This window comes from Cetorhinus maximus, chromosome 24 (assembly GCF_964194155.1).
Source record: "Cetorhinus maximus chromosome 24, sCetMax3.hap1.1, whole genome shotgun sequence".
Classification (NCBI taxonomy): Eukaryota; Metazoa; Chordata; class Chondrichthyes; order Lamniformes; family Cetorhinidae; genus Cetorhinus; species Cetorhinus maximus.
Genome location: NC_135902.1, coordinates 54,523,717 through 54,546,987, shown reverse-complemented (window position 1 = coordinate 54,546,987; position 23,271 = coordinate 54,523,717). Strand labels below are relative to the sequence as shown.

At 45.9% G+C, this 23,271-nt stretch overlaps 1 protein-coding gene across 4 annotated transcripts; it reads right to left on the bottom strand.

The window, feature by feature from the left end:
• Window positions 1-583: 583 nt before the first annotated feature.
• On the bottom strand, window positions 584-22,972 carry luc7l3 (LUC7-like 3 pre-mRNA splicing factor). Of its 4 annotated transcripts, none has more exons than XR_013573343.1 (12): window positions 22,802-22,972; window positions 17,337-17,403; window positions 12,977-13,016; window positions 12,748-12,895; window positions 12,081-12,155; window positions 11,113-11,217; window positions 10,865-11,026; window positions 9,429-9,703; window positions 7,863-8,029; window positions 6,251-6,450; window positions 1,129-1,209; window positions 584-737 (listed from the first exon to the last, which is right to left on the bottom strand). XR_013573343.1 is itself a non-coding variant. In XM_078529105.1 (11 exons), exons 1-10 carry the CDS (start codon window positions 22,898-22,900, stop codon window positions 6,284-6,286), a joined length of 1,305 nt encoding a protein of 434 aa, XP_078385231.1. In that variant the 5' UTR covers window positions 22,901-22,972; the 3' UTR covers window positions 584-1,209; window positions 6,251-6,283. The 4 variants fall into 4 exon arrangements, 2 of the variants coding, with proteins under 2 accessions (XP_078385231.1, XP_078385230.1); XR_013573342.1 differs by having other exon boundaries at window positions 9,429-9,706; window positions 22,802-22,970; XM_078529105.1 differs by having other exon boundaries at window positions 584-1,209.
• Window positions 22,973-23,271: the final 299 nt, after the last annotated feature.

Genomic DNA, 23,271 nt, shown 5'->3' with positions numbered 1-23,271 from the left:
ATATAGCACCTTTGACAACCTTAAAGTCCTAAAGTACTTTGCAGCCAATGAAGTAGTCACTATTAAAACAGGCAACCAAATTCTACACAGCAAGGATCCATAAACAACAATTAAATAAATGACCAAATAATCTGGTTCAGTGATGATGAGGAATAAATAATGGTCAGGGCACTGGGGAGAATACTCAACTCTTCTTCCAAAATAGTGCCATTGGTACTTATACATCCAGAGGGCAGATAGGGCGTTGGTTTAATGCCTCATCAGCAATTCAACAGATCTGCATACATCAGCATTCCCCAGTACCACCCAGCAGCAGCCTTTATTATCTGCTCAAGGCTCCAGCATGGGTCTTAAACCTACAACCTTCTGGATCCAATGCATTGCTTGTCAGCCAGGCTGCAGCATGGAGGCTCCATCTCTACAGCTGGGTTGAACACATTAGGGGAGAAAGGGGAGGAGTGCTGTAGCCCAACAGTCAGTCAGAGAAGTATTGACATGCTGTAGAGCAGAGCCCAGAGTCCCTCCCCTGCACTTGAAAATGCTTGAACCAAAAAATAAATTAAATACAAGGCATAGTGGAAAATTTACTGAAAAAAAGATTTATTCATACTCAACACTAAAATTTGCAAATTACAGCAACCATTTTCAAAATACAGGAACAGCAGGGCAGGGAAAAATTCTCAACACTTGTCCTCGCGGCTGGATGGGAAACCAAGAAAGAGGCAGGCAGCCTAGCACTACAAAAACCAAAAAAAAAGATTGTGGCCACAGGAGCAATGGTAAAAATCAGCCTCTTAATCAAAACAGCTCTATACAACTTAGCGGCCTGTGTATTTACAGATAGCAGTTTGCTACGAAATTTAAACGTCAAGGAAAACCTTCGGGTACACATTTGCAGGTCACATGGTTCGGGCACTGCTCACTTTAGTCTGACACACTTGTGAAAAAAACAGGACTCGAGTTCACTGTTAGTGAAAAAGAGTATTGCAAGCACAAGAAATGGGAACTCCTCTGGGCAGCTAATCATACATAAAAGTCCTGAAATGAATTTGTATTTTTTTTTGCTTAAAAATTACAATTCCTCTCACTCTCTCTCCCTCTCCCTACACCACTACAGTTTTCTTTCACCTTGTTTTAACTGGGCAGAGACTTCAGGTTGGGCAGTCAAATCTTCACTGGGATTCCTTGACATCTTCAAAATGGCCATGCCTATAGAAATTAAACATTCGACAACATGCAATTAGTATCAGTGTAAATGAATGCACAAAACTTGCTCACCATTACATACACAGCCATTTATTTTCTTTTTAAGAAAAAGGCAAAAGGAAAGTACCTCTTGGAGACTTCCTACTGCCCTACAGAGAGCACTTGTCTTCTGGGGTTTCTGCTAACGACTGGCTACAGCTCTAACCTAGAAAAGGAAACCCTTTCTCAGAGTGTAAACAGCCCACCTCTACTGTATCCTTAAGTAGTGATTTACTGTAATCTCCCCATCTGTAATGACAGACAGCATACAGAGTTGTCAACCGATTTATCACACAACATAAAAAGGGTCAAGGGCAGTGACTTTACATTTTATAAAAACATTTTACCTTCCAGTTGGTCAATATTAATTCTTTACTGGAAAGCTCTCCTTGATGTGCACTGTTGCCTTGAGCAAACTAGTTAATGCTTAATTGCAACTTCTTCAGCAGCCTTAGTTTAATTTTCGCTTTAAAGAATGCTTCACTCGTTTACAACTACTAAACACTATCCCTTGTGGATACATGAAGTCAACATGCGAATTAAGAAGTGTGGAGTGAGAAACAGTCGCTTGGTCCATCAAGCCAGAATTCAAAGACATTATGGGTTCCACCCACCTTCCCTGGATTCAATTTCGATCATGGATTCCCCGCCCTAAACACTTGCTGATTCCTCCATTTTAAAGGAGCAATTCATTTCCCTATGTCCCATTGACATCATTGAAAGCCTCAAACCCCTTTATCAATCCAACTGAACTGTTCCTGCTGAACGGTAAAGAAAACCATATTTATTAATTGATTATTACAAGAACTTTCCTCTCTCCCCTGTAACTTGTTAAATATCTGTTCAGAGTGCTGTCCGCATTGGGGAATCTGCAGGAGTTACTGGGTCCATCTCTCAAAAGAAAAATCACAAAGGATAATTCCACTTTCCCAAATTATTTATAATCAAATTTATCATTAAAATGAGAATCACCTGTGAAATCACAATTATGGTCACCTGCCCGATACAAGCTCAGGATGTCCCAATGATTAACAGTCACTGCTTTGCTTCCAACAAAACAGGAGTGTGCGCTCTGGGCCAGAGTGGGGCTAGCTGGCTCTAACGCCCAGCCAGAGTGGGGCTAGCTGGCTCTAACGCCCAGCCAGAGTGGGGCTAGCTGGCTCTAACGCCCAGCCAGAGTGGGGCTAGCTGGCTCTAACGCCCAGCCAGAGTGGGGCTAGCTGGCTCTAACGCCCAGCCAGAGTGGGGCTAGCTGGCTCTAACGCCCAGCCAGAGTGGGGCTAGCTGGCTCTAACGCCCAGCCAGAGTGGGGCTAGCTGGCTCTAACGCCCAGCCAGAGTGGGGCTAGCTGGCTCTAACGCCCAGCCAGAGTGGGGCTAGCTGGCTCTAACGCCCAGCCAGAGTGGGGCTAGCTGGCTCTAACGCCCAGCCAGAGTGGGGCTAGCTGGCTCTAACGCCCAGCCAGAGTGGGGCTAGCTGGCTCTAACGCCCAGCCAGAGTGGGGCTAGCTGGCTCTAACGCCCAGCCAGAGTGGGGCTAGCTGGCTCTAACGCCCAGCCAGAGTGGGGCTAGCTGGCTCTAACGCCCAGCCAGAGTGGGGCTAGCTGGCTCTAACGCCCAGCCAGAGTGGGGCTAGCTGGCTCTAACGCCCAGCCAGAGTGGGGCTAGCTGGCTCTAACGCCCAGCCAGAGTGGGGCTAGCTGGCTCTAACGCCCAGCCAGAGTGGGGCTAGCTGGCTCTAACGCCCAGCCAGAGTGGGGCTAGCTGGCTCTAACGCCCAGCCAGAGTGGGGCTAGCTGGCTCTAACGCCCAGCCAGAGTGGGGCTAGCTGGTTCTAACGCCCAGCCAGAGTGGGGCTAGCTGGCTCTAACGCCCAGCCAGAGTGGGGCTAGCTGGCCCTAACGCCCAGCCAGAGTGGGGCTAGCTGGCCCTAACGCCCAGCCAGAGTGGGGCTAGCTGGCCCTAACGCCCAGCCAGAGTGGGGCTAGCTGGCCCTAACGCCCAGCCAGAGTGGGGCTAGCTGGCCCTAACGCCCAGCCAGAGTGGGGCTAGCTGACCCTAACGCCCAGCCAGAGTGGGGCTAGCTGGCTCTAACGCCCAGCCAGAGTGGGGCTAGCTGGCTCTAACGCCCAGCCAGAGTGGGGCTAGCTGGCTCTAACGCCGAGTTAAGGCTGTGCTCAGGAGGATGAGAGGCTAGCTCTGAATCAACTTTTAATATCAACACAAAAGGAGTAGAGGCTAAACAACAACTTGCATTGCTAGTGTTCTGAAAACAGAATGTTCCTAGGCAGTTAAAGAGCTTGAAGATGACGTACATGAGTGAGTGGGTGGGTCTAAACAGACATGCAGGAGGAAAGACAGAGGAGGGAGGAGAGAAATTTGTGACTCAGCTTGGTGACGTTATCACTGATATCACAGGCTAACTGTCTATTTTTAACAGGGTGGTGCAGGAATCCCAAAAGTTAGATTAGAGCTCATGATTCATTGATGAATTATGCTGAGCATTATAGGCGAGCTTTACTGCTACAACTTGCACTTTCCTGCAGGTCTCCTATAAAGGCTGATCTTTGTTCAAGGGATTGAGCTGGAGTCCCTCTGCAGTCATTGCGAAGCAGCACAGTGCTGCAATGTCGCCACACGTACAGCGTGTGCTGCCTAGGGGTAATGTACATAGAATGGTTACAGCACAGGAGGCCATTCGATCCATTGAGTCCAGGTCAGCTCTCTGAAACTGCAATCTAGCTAGTGTAACTGCTGCACCATTTCCCCATGGTCCTGCAATTCTTTTTTCTCCAAGTATTTATCTACTGTCTGGACCCTTCATGATTTTGAACACCTCTATCAAATCTGCTCAAGTTTCTCTTTATGGAGAACAAACCCAGCTTCTCCAATCTATCCACCATACCCTCAACCCTGGAACCATTCTAGTGAATCTTTTCTGCAACCTCTCTAACATCTTCACTTCCTTTAAGTAAGCTGCCCAGAATTGGACACAATATTCGAGTTGGGGCCAGACCTGTGTGTCATTAAGGTTCACCATAACCCCCTTTCTTTTGTATTCTATCCGCCTATTTATAAAGCTCAAGGTCCTTTTTAACCACCTTCTCTGGCCGCCCTACCACCTTCAAAGATTTTTCACATATATACCCCAGATCTCTCTGTCCCTGTATAGGCGAGTGCAGTGCAAGAAAGAAAAAGCCCAGAGAGAGAACGGAATTCATAGGCTGGGGATCAGCAGCTTTTTTTTAAACTGAAGAACTGCAAAACCGGTGAAGATACTCTACGAGACAGAGAAAGTCAATGTGCAACATTATCAGATAGAGGAGGGGGCCTGGGTAGCGAGTTAGATAGGTGGCAAGAAATATTTCTTTATGGAGGGGGCTCAACAGCTGTAACAGGGTTACCAGGAAGACTAATGAAACCAGGACACTGGGCTCACTTATTAACTGGAGGGTGTAATGGCAGGTAGAGTTGGTATTGGAGAAGGATGAGATCAAACAGGTTAAAGCACTTCCACTAGATCAAATGGATATAGAGAGGGTGCTGTGTTCGACAGTAACCAGGGCTGTTAGTAGACTCACCTGGTAGGGTGGGGTACTGACCTGTAACTATGCATGTGTGCTATAAACACCTGGTGAATTACAATGTTCACATTTTCAAGCTGCTACTTCAAAAGCCTCAGATTTACAATAAACTTTAGTTGACCCACCATCAGGGAGAAGCTGGTCACAAGCAAAGAATTAATATTGACAATTTCCTTTTCTCAGTTGTAACCAAAGTCACTGTCATTTAAATCTTTTTTTTTAAATTTAATAATTAACAAAAACAATTTCATCAGCCATGGCTGGGTACCATCGGTCAAGAGCTCACTGGACATGGGATGGGAGGGCAAGGAAGGAGGACGGAGGGGCAAAGAACTCGCAAGTCGTACCTCTGTGCTAGGGCCTGTAATGTACTGCACGGAAACAGGAGGCTGCTACAGCTTTTGGTTTGTTTTAAATTTATGTGAAAAGTAAAGTTAATTCTTGAAAATTCCCTTCCATCCCCTGTAGTTTGAAGAGAATTCTGTAACACATCTGCACAGAAACAATTCCACAATTTCAAAATAAAAATTACGGTGACAGGAAACGAATATTTAAATCCTGTGTTAAACATGATCAGCAAATACAATATGAAATAGCAAGCTTTAAAAAAGATAAAGATTTATTTTTAAAAAACAGGCAAAAGCATTCAAACACGGAGGTGTGTAGAGAAAGGAGTGTACCTGGCATGAGTACCTGCAATTCATTCACTGATTCCTTGATTTTTAATTTGCTTTCATGGGCGGCTCACAAGACCAGCGCAGTGTGAGATATGGTTCTCAGGTTCACTTAGTCATAAACCCTACACTTCCATCAATCCAAGCTACTGGCTCGAGTTACAGAAAGACTCCATTAGAGTGCAAGGCAGTTTTTTAAAAAAAAAACAAAAAAAAAAAACAAAAAATCTACAACATCCGTGACATTAACAGAGATTTGTTAAAACTAAAAAAAATCTTTCAAATATGCCTTAGATGCAGTCACAGAAACAGGAAAAACCATTCTCCACCTAGTTAATGAATTCTAAACTTATCAACTGATAACAGTTCACAACAACCAACCAACCCCACACAGTCCAATCAATTCCCCAAAAATTCACAGTTTTCTTAAAGTTACTTTTAAAACACAAACCCATTCATTGCCATTCACTAGATCCACAAAGGAACAGAAATGAGGACCAGGTTTCAGTACATTATATATAATATGCAGAGGTAAAGTAAAGTACCTAGTGTCTCCCAGATGCATATTTTGTCTCTCTTACTGTCAAGACTAGTCTGTCGTCCTCGCTCGCCGTTTTATAAGTATACCTTCGCGTGCTTTTGTAGGTCGCCATCTTCTCTGTTGCAATACTTACACTGCACTGCTAAAGCGAACCAAACAAAAACAAAGGGCAAACCCTAACCGAGGAATGCAAAAGCCACACTTACCTTGGTCTGATCTGAGGTCAAATCAGATCAGTTTTAATTGGACTGAGTGTCACCTTCAGATTTTAGGTCTTCGTCTCTCCCATTGACCTCGCTTTTAGTGGTGTCCACCTCCATGGGATCTGCCCGAGCCTCTGCACTCACTCTGTCTGTCTGACTGGGCTTCCGACTGCTTTTCATCATTTCATCAGAGTCTCTCCTTTCTGCAATACAGAGAAGTGTCAACACAGACTGACTGGAGAAGATGGGACTGTTCGCCTTAGAATAGATAAAGGTGAAGCAGAGGTGGCAGGAGGCTCAGTAACCAGAAGACACAGATTCAAGGTAATTGGCAAAAGAACCAGACAGATGAGGAAAACGATTTTTTTTACACATCTGAGTTGTGATCTGGAACGTGGTGCCTGAAAGGGCGGTGGAAGCAAATTCAATCATAGCTTTCAAAAGAGAACTGGTAAATACTTGAAGGGAAGTAGTTTGCAGGGCTGTGGGGAAAGCAGGAGGAGTGGGACTGATGGGATAAATCTGTCAGAGCCAACAAAGGCACAATGGAATGACTGGCATCATTTTTTGCTGTATCAGTCTATGATTTTATGTCTCAGCTTTTAAACCACAATTACTCTAGGCTGTGACTTGACAAAGTTACAGCTTCAGCCACCTGTTTGAATAACTCTCCTTTGAGAGTATTTTAGGAGTTTTCCTCCAGTTTCCTCTTGTTCTGCTGAGGAATGTGCTCCACAGATATCAGTTCTCCTTCATCAACAGTGACCTTGGAGGATGCAGGCTGTTCTCTCTTGGGAAGCATCGCAGCTCAGCTCAGCTCAACAAAGTCTTTGTCTGATATACTCTCGTTCTGCCAGAAAGCTTAACTGGGCAACTTTCAGTTGCCAAAGTGCCAGGATGAATGATTGAGAGATGCAGAGCAAATGGCAGACAGCGCCCCATATTTAGTACTGAACTCAGTCATTAGAGAACAACAGAGCTGCAGCAGCTGCTGGAAAGGTTCTGTATTGCAGTGAAGGTTAACAGCTTCAGAATGATTCAGACTTCCTCAAGGCCTCTTTCAGGAGTCAATGTTAATTGTGAAAAAAATGGTCATTTCACAGCACATTGATTCACCAGTCGATATTACCACGGTGAGTTTCCCATTTGCCAATCATTGCCTTTTAGTGTAACTAGGGAATTGGGGTAAGTATTTGGTGGCATGAACAAGCTCGCAGGCCAGTCGGCCAGAGTATGCCCGTCTTTGGTAAGAGGGGGGCTATTGTCATATCAGGCCTAAGCAGCTTTGATATTTAATGTGGGAAGGAGGAGGCACCAAGATTGTCAGTCCCAGTAGAGACCACGGTTGGGACTAGGAGTCTGCCAGATACACAGGTCATTCTCACACAGCCTGGGTTATTCAGTAATGTGTGTGGAAACACTGCTGCTGCAGATTTAGTTTGTAAACAACAGCTCCAGCTCTGTAGCAGCACAAAACACCTCAACATAACAGGCTCCATGCAGAGAGAGAAGGCTCAGGCAATACGAGTGTGAGAAATCACTGAAGCTGCCAAGAAGCTGTTGTATATATAACACTGAAAAAAAGCACAGCCAAGCAGATCCCACATCTCTGTACCTTTGTCCTTTGACCTCCTCTCTTTTTCCCTGCTCCTGCTTCTGTGCTTGTGTGACCTGACGTCCCGACTTCGTGACCTGCGCTGATCTCGACTCCGGGACCTGTGTTTCCTTTCCAATCGGTCCCTGCTCCTCTCAGACCGGTCTCTGCTTCGGCAATCCTCACCCCTTTTAAAAATCAAAATTGCAATACACACTTGAAAAACGATACAACACTTAACAGATCTAACAGCACCAATAAAACTGATCCAAGAATGGAGCAAGAGCTAATAATCTCAACATGAAACAACAGCAACTTGTATTTATATAGCACCAGTAAAATGTTCCAAGCTGTTTCACAGGGAGCAATTATCCAACAAAAATTAACACGGAGGAGATAAGACCGATTACAAATTACAATTGTGAAATAATATACTAGTTCATCATTTTTAAATAAACTCTCTCTCAATGCATACAAAAGTGAATTGGAGAGAGCTAGCATTTGGAAGTATACACAGTTTAAAATGTCCCATAACCTCAAGAACCTCTGCATTATAATTTGAAGATCTGAGTTAGGAATCCAAAACTTTTCACAAACTCCCTAGAAATGCCCCATGTGTTTTTAATGTGTCAAATGTCTTTGGGATCAATCTTCCTTTTAGAATTCCACAAAACCAGCTGTAATAGAATGATTACATCAGTGATATTAACTGGCCCATAAAGCCTTAATTCTTTCAACTTCCCTCCCGCTCACCGTTCTTTTCCCCAGGCCTCCCGCTCACTGCTTCCCTCTCCAGAACCATCGCTGTGAGCAAGGATGCAGGAGAGTGAGAAGAGCTTAGATTTGGTGAGCTGTGGAGGGTGGCAGTGAGCAGGCTACAGGAAAGACAAGTGCTAACATAGCTTCGGGCTCTCAACCATTAAGTTCCTGTCATGGGGAGTCTATCTTTTCTTTGCTCGTGGGCATTTAACCATCAGGATGTGCGTGGTACTTGATTGACTTTGCCTGGCCTTGCAGGCACGCTGTTTAGAGGGAACGCTGCTCACCAGTAACTGCATGACTGGATACAAGCTGCTGAAAACTGGAGTTACATGGCACACAGACACTCCATAAAGATAACACTAAACAGCCTGGTTGGTCAATGGCTCCTGCTTATGAGTGCAATGCCAAGCAGAGGCAAGAATGGATGCAATAGCACCCAAGGTTAAACAACAGGCACTTGCTGCTTATTTAGACTCACATGTCAAGCAAGGGCATTTGGAGACGACACTGCAGAATAACTGCGGCACACAACCATGTGAACTACCACCTTCAGGAAGCGAGAAACGCAGGCTACAGCTTCCCATCACTCAGTTATGAGGACTTCAGTTAGTGCTACAATAGAATGCAATACCACAAGGAGTGGCTGAGGCAAATATCATCAATGCATTTGTGGGGAGACTATGTAAAAACACAAGGAGATGAATTGAGAGAGGGGGTTTGTGGGGCCATTAACAATGGTGTGGAGCAATTGAGCTGAAGGGCCAAATTCTGTTCACTGTAATTTTCTATTATTCTAAGCTGTCCCCTAGGGCTACAATTCCATACCTGCTCCGTTTCTTTTCCCGTTCCTTACTGCGTGACCGCCTGCGCTCTCGCGACCTGCTTCGCCTCCTGTCGGACGTCCGGCTGGAATGGGAATGCCGGCTCCGCGAGTGGCTTCTCCTCCGCCGTGCCTCTCGCTCCCGCTCCTTCTCTTCCTCTTCCCGCCGCCGTTTCTTCTCTCGCTCCTCCCGTTCTCGCTCTCTTTCCAGCTCCCTTTCTTCTCTCTCACGTTTTAATTTATCATCACGTTCTGGCTCTTCGGTCTTCTTCCGAACCTTCTCCTGGACAGAAATAAAACACTAAATACGCAGGGCCACAGACCTGTGTCTCACTGTTTAGATAAAAGCAAAATGCTGCGGTCGTTGGAAACCTGAAACAAAAACAGAAAATGCTGGAAAAACTCAGCAGGTCTAATAGCATCTGTGGTGAGAAAAACAGAATTAACATGTCGAGTCTGTGTGACTCTTCTTCAGAGCTCTGAAGAGTCACATGGACTCGAAACGTTAACTCTGTTTTTCTCTCACACAATGCTTCATTTCATTTACAACTCCTCAGATACTGAAGCAGTCCATGTCCATACGCAGCAAGACCAGGACAACATTCAGGTTTGGGCTGATGTGCGGTGTGAATGTTATTTGCCACTTAAATGTCAGGCAATGACCATCTCCAACAAGAGAGAATCTAACCATCGCCCCATGACATTCAATGGCATTACCATCACTGAATCCCCCACTATCAACATCCTGGGAATTACCATTGACCAGAAACTGAACTGCAGGTCAAAGGCTAGGAATCCTACAGTGAGTAACTCACCTCCTGACTCCCCAAAGCCTGTCCACCATCTACAAGGCACGAGTCAGGAGTGTGATGGAATTCTCCCCACTTGCCTGGATGAGTGCACCTCCCACAACACTCAAGAAGCTCAACATCATCCAGGACAAAGCAGCCCCGCTTGATTGGCAGCGCATCCGCCACCTTAGACATTCAATCCTTCACAGTGGCAACAGTGTGTTCCATCTACACAATGCACTTAAGCAACCTACCGAACCTCCTTCAATAGCACCTTCTAAACCCGTGGTCTCTACCACTGAGAAAAACAAGGGCAGCATATACATGGGAACACCACCACCTGCAAGTTTCCTTCCAAGCCACACACCATCCTGACTTGGAACCATATCTCCATTCCTTCTCCATCAAAGTGGAAGTTCACCACAACTTTCTCAAAGGCAAGGATGGGGATTAAATGCTGGCCTTGCAGTCTAATCTCTGCAACTTCATGGTTAAATCCTTCTAGCCCTGTTATTATTCAGGTGAATCTGCGTCCCTACTAAGACCAATTTATCCTTCCTGAGGTGCAGTGCCCAGAACTGAACGTAGTTACTCCAGACGGGGTCTAACCTGAGCTCAGTGCCACTGGGACATATAAGCTCTGCACTAACCTTCAGTTCCTCCACTGTTGCTTTGATCTTCGCGTATCCCATGTGCTGCTTCCCCATTAAATGGTCATCAACCCTGGACTGCGCATCTCCCACAATGAGGAAGGCACCGCATACTTCACACACCTCCATCTGCTTCTCCTGGGCCGCAAAGCTCTCAATGGTCTGCAGAATCATTTAAAAGAAACATATAGATAGACGCTTCTAACCACGTGAAATAAGAAAAGACGTCAAAGCCTATTAAGACTCACCGAGCTGGCAGACCGCAGTTGCTCTCGCTCATCTTTCAGTTGTTCGACAAGTTTCATCATTCCCTGGGCCTCTTCCACCTTCCCCTCAGAACCCAGTTCCTCAATCTGAAAACAAAATAGAAGTTGCACTGTTATAGCACCTTTCATCTTCTCAGAATGCCTCAAGTGTTTTACAGCCAACGAAGTGCTCTGAAGCATAGTCACTGTTGTAATGTCGGAAACGTGGCAGCCAATTTGCACACAGCAAGATCCCACAAACAGCAGTGCAATAATAAGCAGGTAATCAGTTCTTGCGATGTTGACTGAGGGATAAATTTTGGTCAGATGACTGAGGAGAAATCCCCAGCTCTTTCTCAAAGTAGTGGCCATGGGATCTTTTACATCCACCTGAGGGGGCACGCAGAGCCTTGCTTTAATACCTCATCTGAAAGCCAACACCTCTGACAGTGCAGCACTCCCTCAGTACTGCACTGGAGTGTCAGCCAGAATTTTTGTATTCAAGTCTCTGGAATGGGATTTGTTATCCAGAGTCACAGCGGATGCACGCATGCGCACACAGAACAGGCGGACGCGTGGGCACACGTGGACAATCTGATTCAATAACACACCCAACCTATTGGGAAAACCTCCTCAGCCCAGCCTCACATATTGACCACACTAAATTTCCAGTTATTCTTAACCTCTGTGATCTCGATGGCTTCATCACAGCAAGGCACCTTCCAATGTCTGATGGGAAAATCAGCCCAAAACTTCCTCCCTTTATTCAGTGTCAAGTTTCAGGGCCAGCGTGGCACTGGTGATTGGCAGATATCAGAGCCAGTATCCCTGGGACTGCCCAGACTGGGATAATTACAATAGGAAGTCTGCTTCAATTTCCTGCCAAACAGCTCGACTGACACATCAGGAAGAAAGTTCCGGAAATCTTAAAAATTACCCTCTTTCCAAGCAGACATGTCCTCAGCCCTTACCTGTTCCAGGAGTTCTTCAATTTTCTCTGTTAGAACCTGACCTTTCTCTTCGTTCTTACTCACAGGCCCCCCAGTCTGTAGAAGAGAAACAAAATGAGCAACTCAAACAGCTGTTGTTAATCCAGCAGCGAGCCAACACAAACTTCACATTACACACCCCCCCAGAACAAACCACCCCCCCCCATCCCCCCCTCCCCACCTCCCCCACCCCGCACCCAGCCCCCTCCCCGCACCCCCCCCCACCCCCGCACCCAACCGCCCCTCCCCGTACCCAACACCCCCCTCCCCTCCTCCCCCCACCCACCCCCCCTCACCCCACCCACCCACACCCACCCCCCCTCCCCACACCCCACCCCCTGGCACCCATCACTACACCCACCCCCCTCCCTGCCACCCATCACTGCACCCACCCCCCCTCCCCACACCCACCCCCTCCCCGTCACCCATCACCGCACCCACCCCCTCCCCGTCACCCACCCCCCTCCCCGCACCCATTAAACACAAATCCCCCACCGTTATTCACTTTCAACAAATCACCCACATTGCACACACTCCCAGCAAGTAACCTTAGCTGTGGGCCTGTACAATCGCGCTGAGCTTAAGGTTAGGATTTGGGACGGTTCAGCTGCTGTTCTCAGAGAATCAATGCCCAGCCCCTGGCACTTACCGCCGTTCCTGTTGTCGTGTTCTGGGACAGTGCCAACCGAGCGTGACCTCGACGGATCCGCCGCTCCACATCCGCCATCAGGTTTTGCAGGTAACGCAGGAAATCTTTCTCATAGCCCACTTTCATAAAACGAGAGCTCTTCTCATAACTGTGGGAGGAAATGGAAAAGGTAACTTGGCAGCTCCAAACATTGGAAGAGGTCACACAAACTATAAAACGAGAAACTTACTATTTCCGCAGGTTGTCATCATGAATCTTTTCACAGGGACCTAAAAGAGCAAAAACAAAAATCAGCATCTCAAATGGTATCTGCCATGAATGAGCAGCCCCCATTTCACCCCAAGTCCCATGACAGGTCACTCAGCACAACACCCATCAAGTCCAGATTGTGGCTCCATATTTTATCTCAAACATCACTTCCAAACATAGATTGTGTTTCAAAACCGTAATTCCTTAGAAGCACAAGTTGAGGTAGAGAAAGCCAAAAAAAGTCAATAGCAATTTGGTTTTAAGAGCACGAGTTTCAGTGTGAGGAAACAATGATGAATTTATATAAAACATTTGCCTCAGTCAGTTAAAGATTGTGTGCACAGTCAGGAAGAGTGTTAAGTGTAGATTCACCAGAAAGATGGCATGGATGGAAAATACATTTATAAGGGGCGACCCAAGGGACTGGGAATGTTCCTACTGGGGTAGTGATGAAGAGGAGATTTAATCATCAAGCTTAACACAAACCTACCTCTGACCAAATTCTTATTATCTCCACGTAGTGAGGTCAGATTTTACTTGCTCCTGTGAAGCGCCTTGCAATATTTTACTAAAGATGCTACACAAATACAAGTTATGTTTAAAAGACTGGTTGGTTGGACAGTCAGTGATGAAAACCCAAGTGAGGAGAAAAGACAGAACAATTTCTTTACACAGTTTATATGCTTTGCCATTAGGTGTATGTGAGGGAGAGTCCACTGGCCCTCTTAACGGTAGAGTGTGTAGACAATTGAAGCAGGGCAATTATAAGATGATAGTGAAAATAGGGCAGTGGGATTATTCTGAATTAATTTAGCAAAGGCCTGGCTCAATGGCCCTTTCCTGTACTGTAATGCTCTACAGTCCTGAGGTGATTGGAGTCCAACCTCTGTCCTCATAACACATGCATGGTGTTACTTCCCAAAATCTTTGAGTGAAACAAAAAGCCACATTACTGCAGTCGAGTCCTGTAATAAATTTTCATCTATAAGTTACCTACAGACCAGACAGATAATAACAAACAGCAATTTCAGTGATGCAGAGAATGAAGCTACTGGAGCTCTGCTCCTACCACACTTGATCTTTATTCCCTACAGTATCCCATGACTTGTTTGTAATGCTGAGACCAAATCTGCTAAGTTAAATGAGCAATTGATTAATGACTCCACAAACCCCACAGATTTAAATGCAGACCAGTGCACGATCACTGGGCCACACTCTCCACATGCAGGGAGCTTTTTAACTCGAATCTTTACACAGCTCAATGTGAGAGTGCACCAAGCACGTCATCACTGATCTGTCAGATCTGAGACTTTGGTTATTGTTTGTCGGTTGTCATTAATAATCCCACATGTGCAACAAATACCAGAACTAAATAAGGCCCTGTTTGTTCTCTCAGATGAAAAGATTAGACGATCAGCGAAGTTCTCAACAGTGACTTGGTCAACCCTTATCCTTCAACCAGCACTAGAAAGAGACTCTGATCATTTCCACATTACTGCTTGTGGGAACTTGCTGTGCGCAATTGATGGCCATGTTTCCTACAATACAGCAGTGACTACACATTAAAAATTCTTCATTAGTTCTAAAGCACTTTGGAACGCTGAGATCATGGAAAATGTGATATAAATGCAAGTGTTTCTTTCTATTACAGGCAAACTATGAGCCAAGATGATATACTAGCATTAAACTGAATGACCTGAGAAATGGGACCAGTTACATTATTTCTGGGAGTTACTGAAATTTCCTGTTTCTGTTCCAGTCCAGCTATTAATTGGATTGAACAAGAAACACTTCCAATACTATCTTTGGTTATTAGCCAGACTTCAATTGGCCAGCTTCATAACCAGGTTTAATTAAACAGACAGCCACAGTCTGAAATAACAGAGGTCTCCTTAACTCAACCAGGGAGGCAAAGGTCCATAGACATAATGCTTCCTACTGCTCTAATCACAGAACAAGAGAGGATTGCCACCAGAGTTCGATTTGAAAAGACAGTTGGAAAGATTAAATCACAGTGAGAGAGAATCAGAGCTCCTCATTGTCACAGATAAACTCAGCATCCTGCCCCAACCCAAAGCAGAGTGAAACAGCCATGGCTTACAAGGACAGCGCTCCTTTTGCACATCTCCTGGTCACCTTTTGAAGTTCAGCTTGCTCTAAAGTGAATCCTCATTCTCTGAGAGAGAGAGAGAGAGAGAGAGAGAGAATGCCTCGCACAGATACAAAGATAAATTTGAGTCATTAGTCCTGCCTTTGGGGGTAGCAGTCACACCGGAGACAGATAGTCAAGGGTTCAAGTCCCACTCCTGATACCTGAGCCTATTATACAGGCCAGCACAACCAGTGCAGCACTGAAGGAGTGCTTTCAGAAGAAATGTTAAACCTTTCGAGTGGATGTCAAAGATCCCACAGAACCATTCAAAGACAGGGGCAATCTCCAGGGTGTCCTGGACAAATATTTATCCTAAAACTGACACTAAAGCAGACTCTGGTCATTTATCACAATGCTGCCTGTGAGGTCTTGTTGTACACAAATTAGCTGACTGCACTTCAATTGTACTTCACCAGTTGTGAAAGGTGCTATATAAATACAAATCAATCTTTATTTCTTGTGCCCAATGATGAAACAGCAAACTCTCTTCAGTTTTCACTGGCTGACTGGTTCGATGTTGAGCCTTAACCTATTTTCAATTGGTATGATTAGTCTGAGGCTGTACAGAACATGGTAAAACAAATGGACAGGAATGATACAACTTATACTTATAAAACACCTTTACTATAATGAAACATTACAAGACGCTTCATAGAAGCATTATAAAACTAAATATGACATCGAGCTACATAGGGAGATAACAGATCAGATGGCCAAAAGCTTGGTCAAAGAGCTAGGTCTTAAGGAGCAAAATAGATGGAGAAGTGTAGGGAGGGAATTCCAAAACTTGGGTGTAAGCAACAAACATGGCTGCCAATGGTGGAGCAATTAACATCAGGGACGCATAAGAGGCCAGAATTAGACTGCAGATATCTTGGAGGGTTGTGGGGCTTGAGGAAATTACAGAGATAGTGAGGGGTAGGCCATGGAGAGATGAAGGATGAGAATTTTAAAATCAAGATGTTGCCAATGTAGGACAACGAACATCGGGGTGATAGATGAACAGAACTTGGTGTGACATAAATCTTTTAATAATTAATCTCAGCTGCTGGAGTGAATAGAGAATGGTAATGGCTGGTGCACGGATCTATCGATATTGCAACACCACACAAGTCTCAGGCCTGCACAGACATCCTATTCATTTCTACCATGACACCTGTATTTCTGAAAGTAGCAGCCTCTGTAACTGGTTACTCCACCCTCATAAGGGTGTAATTATAGCATGACATTAGAAATTTCCATTATAAATGTGCAGAATAAGTAGTGATAATGAAAACTAAAATAAGGACAGAATCTGGGACTATAAACAGGGACCGAATTGTTTGCTGCTCCTGGTCTAAATATCCTGGCCTCTAATTCTGCTTCTCCTGACGTTTGCACTCTGTCTCAATTCCCCACATGCTTGACTCTTCTTTCTAAACCCTCACAAACTCCTGATTACAATTATTCGGTCAAATTACAAACATTTCTTTCCTGTGAAAGTGAAGCTGCTTTTTAACCTTTTGTGTATCCTGACAGAATTAATACAATAATGTCATACACAACCAGAGGGAGCTCCTCATCTTTCTCACAGAAGTCACAATATTAAGCCACAGGTTTTGAACACTCACTGCACAATGATATCCACATTTAAGATCAGCAATCCATTAGCCGTCGGCACCGACCACATTCATACATTAACTGCTGCCCAGTCACAGCAGCAGCTGAATCAGTGAGTACATCTTACTCAACAACGGCATCATTTTTATAAACTTTCTCCTGAAGGTGCTGATTCTGACTAGGATCAGCTCTTCACTCAATGATTCCCTTCTCTCTTTTCCTGGGGTACAGGCCCATAGGTACTGGCAACTCCTCACCATCTCCCGCCAAATGCTGGTGCACCACAGGTTACAGCAGACTATTCCCGTGTGGGGGTGGGAATCACTGCCAAGCCTTACTGCATCTTCAGAGAACACCACACACACCAATCAGGAATCACAGGATAGCTAGCAAGGACAATGGGAAGGGTTGCCCCTGCTTTAACTACAGGGGCAGGTCCCCACTGCAGCACCTTCACCAACTTCTCACCAGGTTCCTGGCAAGTTTTAAATGACAGGCAAGTCACACATGATTATTTCCCCAGTGTAACTATAAGACACTGAACCACAGGATGATTGTGAAATAGTCACTAAAAATGAAGCATTCTTACCCAGATCAGAGCGTGTATTAGTGAATAACTCGGCTGGACAGAATCCACACAAGAAATATTTACATACCTGGAAATACAAGACACATTTCAGTAACAGATTCTCTTTTACAACATTCACAAACTATTCCCCATCCCAAAATACATTTCAAATAAATCAGTCCCATCAGGTTATTCTTCATTCCAGCAGCCAAAGCGGCTCAGAAAACACACAACAGTCCATGAATGTTGCTAAAGTGTCCAAGAATTTTTTAAAAATCCAATACTGTCTTCAAGCCAACCAGCTCTCCGTAGTCCTGGGTGATCAAGGTCTGTGCCCACAGACTAACTTATTCCAATTGCTCAATCAGCTCCTGGTGGAAATTACATTTACTTATTCCAGGAAACACAAGCTAGGACCAGAAAAATGCTCAACCAAGGGAGTCACTAATCAGAAAAGCATTCACACACTGCTACTTGGCACAGTGCTAGAGGTTACCTGCCACACCACAAAGGTCAGTGCTTTCAGGACAGGATGAGAAGGATTGAATAGGGAGGAGCCCCCTCTTATTCACCTCTCGAAGAGCTTGTGACATACAGCATCATAGAGTTTATAGCATGGAAAGAGGCCCTTCGACCCATCATGTCTGCACTGGCCACCAAGTCCCTAACTACTCTAATCCCATTTTCCAGCACTTGGCCCATAGCCTTGCATGCTATGGGGGTGTTTCAAATGTTCATCTAAATACTTCTTAAATGTTGAGGATTCCCACCTCTACCACCCTCTCAGGCAGTGAGTTCCAGATGCCCCCCCACCTTCTGTGTGAAAAAAAAATTTCCTCATAATGCCTCAATCTCCTGCCCCTTACCTTAAATCTATGCCCCCTGGTTATTGACCCCTCCACTAATGGGAAAAGTTTCTTCCTACCTATGCCCCTCATAATTTTGTATACCTCTATCAGGTCCCCCCTCAGCCTTCTCTGCTCGAAGGAAAACAACCTCAGCCTATGCAGTCTCTCTTCATAGCTGAAACTCTCCAGCCCAGGTGAATCTCCTCTGCACCCTCTCCAGTGCAATCACATCCTTCCTATAGTGTGGCGACCAGAACTGCACAAAGTACTCCAGCTGTGGCCTAACTAGCGTTTTATACAGCTCCAACATAACCACCCTGCTCTTGTATTCAATGTCTCGACTAATAAAGGCAAATATAAAGAGGGGATATGAGAAAGCTCTGGCTGGTAAAAGTAGGGAAAATCCCAAGATATTCTAAAAGTATATCAATGGGAAGAGGATAACCAGGGAAAGAGTAGGGCCCATAAGGGACCAAGGGGGCAATCTATGGGTGGAGCCAGAGGATATCGCTAGAGTGTTGAATGAATACTCCACATCCGTCTTCACCCAAGAGAATGAAGGTATCAAACTCAGGGAGAGACTGTGAGGTTCATAAGCAAATTGATATAGGGAGTGACAAGGTATTGGAGGTGTTGGCAGGCTTAAAAGTGGACAAATCTCCAGGTCCAGATGATGTGTCCCAGACTGCTGAGGGAGGCAAGGGAGGAGATCGCAGGGGCTCTGACCCAAATTTTTAATTCCTCTCTGGCCATGGGGTAGATGCCAGAGGACTGGGGAACAGCTAATGTAGTTCCACTATTTAAGAAGGGTTGTAGAGATAAGCCAGGGAACTACAGGCCAGTGAGTCTCACGTCAGTGATAGGGAAACTATTGGAGAAATTTCTGAGAGTATGTATCTCCACTTGGAGAGGCAAGGTTTGATCAGGGATAGTCAGCATGGCTTTGTCAGAGGGAGGTCATGCCCAACAAATTTGATTGAATTTTTTGAGGAGGTGACCAGGTGTGTAGATGAGGGTAGTGCAGTTTATATGGATTTCAGCAAAGCCTTTGACAAAGTCCCACATGGGAGACTTATAAAGAAGGCAAATGCACATGGCTTACAGGGTAATTTGATAACGTGGATTCAAAATTGGCTTAGATGTAGGATGCAGAGGGTGATAACAGTGACTGTTTTAGTGACTGGAAGCCTGTGTCCAGTGGCGTACCACAGGGATCTGTGCTCGGTCCCCTATTATTTGTCATTTATATAAACCACACAGATGACTATGTGGGGGGTAGGATTAGTAAGTTTGCAGATGACACAAAGATTGGCTGGGTGGTTAACATTGAGGTTGAGTGTCTTGGGCTACAGGAAGATATAGACAGGATGGTCAAATGGGCAGATAAGTGGCAGATGGAATTTAACCCTGAGAAGTGTGAGGTGATACACTTTGGAAGGAGTAATTTGACAAGGAAGTATTCAATGAACGGCATGGCACTAGGAAGTTCTGAGGAACAAAGGGACCTTGGCTTGTGTGTCCATAGATCTCTGAAGGCAGAGGGGCATGTTAGTGGGGTGGTTAAAAAGGCATATGGGACACTTGCCTTTATCAATCGAGGCACAGATTACAAAAGTAGGGTGGTCATGTTGGAGTTGTATAGAACCTTGGTGAGGCCACAGCTGGAGTACTGTGTGCAGTTCTGGTCGCCACATTATAGGAAGGAAGTGATTGCACTGGAGGGGGTGCAGAGAAGATTCACCAGGATGCTGCCATTTAAGTTATGAAGAGAGGTTGGATAGATTTGGGTTGTTTTCGTAGGAGCAGAGAAGACTGAGGGGCGACCTGATCGAGGTGTACAAGATTATAAGGGGCATGGGCAGGGTGGATAGGGAGCATAAGTTCAAGGTGAGGGGCAGGAGGTTTAGGGGGGATGTGAAGAAAAACTTTTTTACCCAGAGGGTGGTGACAGTCTGGAATGCACTGCCTGGGAGGGTGGTGGAGGCGGGTTGCCTCACATCCTTTAAAAAGAACCTGGATGAGCACTTGGCACATCATAACATTCAAGGCAATGGGCCAAGTGCTGGTAAACGGGATTAGGTAGGTAGGTCAGGTGTTTCTCACGTGTCGGTGCAGACTCGATGGGCCGAAGGGCCTCTTCTGCACTATGATTCTAAACCCATATGCCTTCATTAACCACCTTATCTACCTGTCCTGCTGCCTTCAAGGATCTATGGATGTGCACACCAAGATCCCTCTGATTCTCTGTGCTTCCTAGGGTCCTACCAATCATTGTGTACTCCCTTGCCTTGTTGGTCCTCCCAAAATGCATCATCTCACACTTTTCAGGATTAAATTAAAATTAAGTATCTGAAGACAAAGACTACATCAAGACAAAGGGAGCAGGCAGATAATTTCTCATGTCCTAATATCAGATAAATTATTTCTAAGGTCCTCCTAGACCAGCTGCAAATTCCCCACTAACTGATGCACCATCTGACTTGGAATGATACAGCTGTTCCTGTGTCGTCACAGGGTCAAAATTCCAGAACTCCCTCCTTACCACCACCACAAACCGCCTTCACCACAACAGACTGCAGCAGATCAAGGCAGTGACTCACCATAGCCTTGGGGACAGTTAGGGATTGGCAATAAACACTGGCTTTGCCAGCAACACCCACATTCCATGAATAAATTAAGTTGAAACCATACAATCAACCATCCTCTTAAATTGCTCAAAGCCTCAATTAACGAGACATATTATAACAGGGCATTCAGTTTTACAACATTACACTAATATCCTCCAGCCACACCCACTTCATGAGATAAAGGTCAGGAGATAGAGATGAAAGAGGGAGAATCTGCAAGTACTTCGACCGGCTCTGTGCTAACATACTTATATTGCTCGACAGTCAACGTCTCAATTACTGAGCCGAAGGAACAAAAGCAGAATACAAGAGCACCAGAAATTTTAAAGAGAAAGTCAGTCACAATGGTGACACAAAGAGCGAAAGTGAAGTACTTAATGTTCTGACTTGGGGATCTTTCAAATTTGCTGCTGGCATTTTTTTGTGATTGGGACTTATTTACTGAAATGGGTTTTGCCAAGAAACCTAACAGAGATCTTTCGGGTCCTATCATGTATGCTCCTGCTCCCCAACAGAGTGGGTGAGACAGGCCGGTGGTGCACCCGCTGTGCGGGGCAACAGAATCCCACCTCGATCAACCTGCCCGAACCTTCACTTTCATTGTGACGTGGGGTTTCATGACACCCTTTGACTCACGCACGTACTAGACTCCTTGGTCCAAGTTTCAAGGTGGGTCACCGACGCCAAAAGACATCGAGAGATATACATAAACAGTGCTCACATACCTGCTCTCTTATGTGATGAGGCACCACTGAAAGCAGTTTAAATGAAAAGTAACAAACTTGAAGTCCCCAACTCTTTTTTGTGGATTTACACTAAATTCTCTTGGGTTTCACAGTGATTACATAAGTTTGGAAAAAAACAGTCGCTCTACTTGGCAAAAAAAGTAACAAAATAATTCAATATTCCCCACAGAAAATCTCATTCAGAACTGAAACTGAAGTTTCTGAATCCATAGAGATGAATTTTATGAATCAGTGAGTGCATTCTCCATCAGGAAGTTTCTGAATCCATAGAGATGAATTTTATGAATGAGTGAGGGCATTCTCCATCAGGAAGCTGATTTTACTGAAATTCCCAATGGAAATTGCTGAGTACAGCAAGGCTGACGGAGATCCATGGCTGGAAACTAATCAATGATTAACCACTCACAATCCATTGATTGCTCTGGTGGGGAAACAGTGAAGCCACTTATCACATCCAGAGGTTTGGCACAAGTGGAGCCAGCGGGGCAGAGTCCGAGCCAGGAGGTAATCTACCTCCATATACCAGAGCAATGATGGGTGATTGATTTGTCTCATTCACTATAGATCCTGAAGCCAGTGCAGACACGATGGGCCAAATGGCCTCCTTCTGCACCGTAACAATTTTGTGATTCTGAGGTCTGGCACAGCATTCTTCCCACCAGTCAATAGGTCACAGTGCTCCACAATGAGAAACCAACTAGTGTCCTACTCTGGTTAGACTTGTGGTGGGATTGATGAACTGCAGGACATTCAGGGGAACAAGGTCTGCACATTGGGAAATGAGCTGAATACCTACAGGGGACACCTTTCACCAACAGCAAGACCAAGGATCACTGTGCTGGGGGAGTGACGATGATAGAGAACAGTGATAGGGTGGGTCCAACAAGGTGGGGGAGAGAGAAGGGGGCAAACGGGCGGGGAAGGGGGAAAACGGGCGGGGAAGGGGGCAAACGGGCGGGGAAGGGGGATAAAAAGAGACTTGATGTAAGGGGCAGGATGGCCGGGCCAGAACAGGAAACGGGTTGAAGGGGATTTACTGGGCAGCGGGAGGCTGCCCCGCATTTCCTGCGACCTCCCTCAATCTGACATCAATGCGATGCCTTTCTTCCACCGGGGGTCTCCCTGAGCTTCCCCAAGGTCTTTCTTGCCGGAAACCGGGGCTCTGATAGGCCGCAGGCTGCAGCGCCCTGAGCCCGAGGCCCCAGCGGGATGTCAGTGAGCGGCTCCCGCCCCTTCCCGAGCGGACTCCAGGCCCCGGAACTCACGCTCTCATCATCCCAGCGAACATTCTGTCGCTTCTCGTCCGGGGCCAGGTTGCGGTCCCGGCCCATCAGCTCATCCAGCAGCTGCGCGTTCGACAGCATCTTCACCCGGGCCCGCGCTGCACAAAATGGCGCCGGCGGCCAACACGATCCCACAATGCCCGGCGCCCCCGCACCCACAATGCTCGGCGCCAGCGGCTCCCACAATGCTCGGCGCGCCGGCTCCCATAATGCCGTGCGCCACCGGCTCCCACAATGCGCGGCGCCGGAAATGGCCACTCATTAATGTTGGAGGTTTTATGACGAAATATGACAAATACAAATATTCAACGATAACCTGAACCCCCTCTTCACCCCTTTAACCCCCTTTCACCTTCAGTAATTCTGCCCCTTCACTCCCAGTAATTCACACGCTTCACCGCAGTAATCTACCCCCTTTACCCTCAGTAATTCATCCACTTCACCACAAGTAA

Coding starts and splice junctions, on each gene's coding strand:
- luc7l3 (XM_078529104.1), bottom strand. CDS start 22,900: ATGCTGTCGAACGCGCAGCTGCTGGATGAGCTGATGGGCCGGGACCGC. Junction 9,707..10,864: donor CAACAGTGGAGGAACTGAAG/GTTAGTGCAGAG, acceptor ATTTCTGTCCAG/GAGAAGGTTCGGAAGAAGAC. Junction 6,451..7,862: donor GAGGAGGTCAAAGGACAAAG/GTACAGAGATGT, acceptor TCTGTATTGCAG/AAAGGAGAGACTCTGATGAA.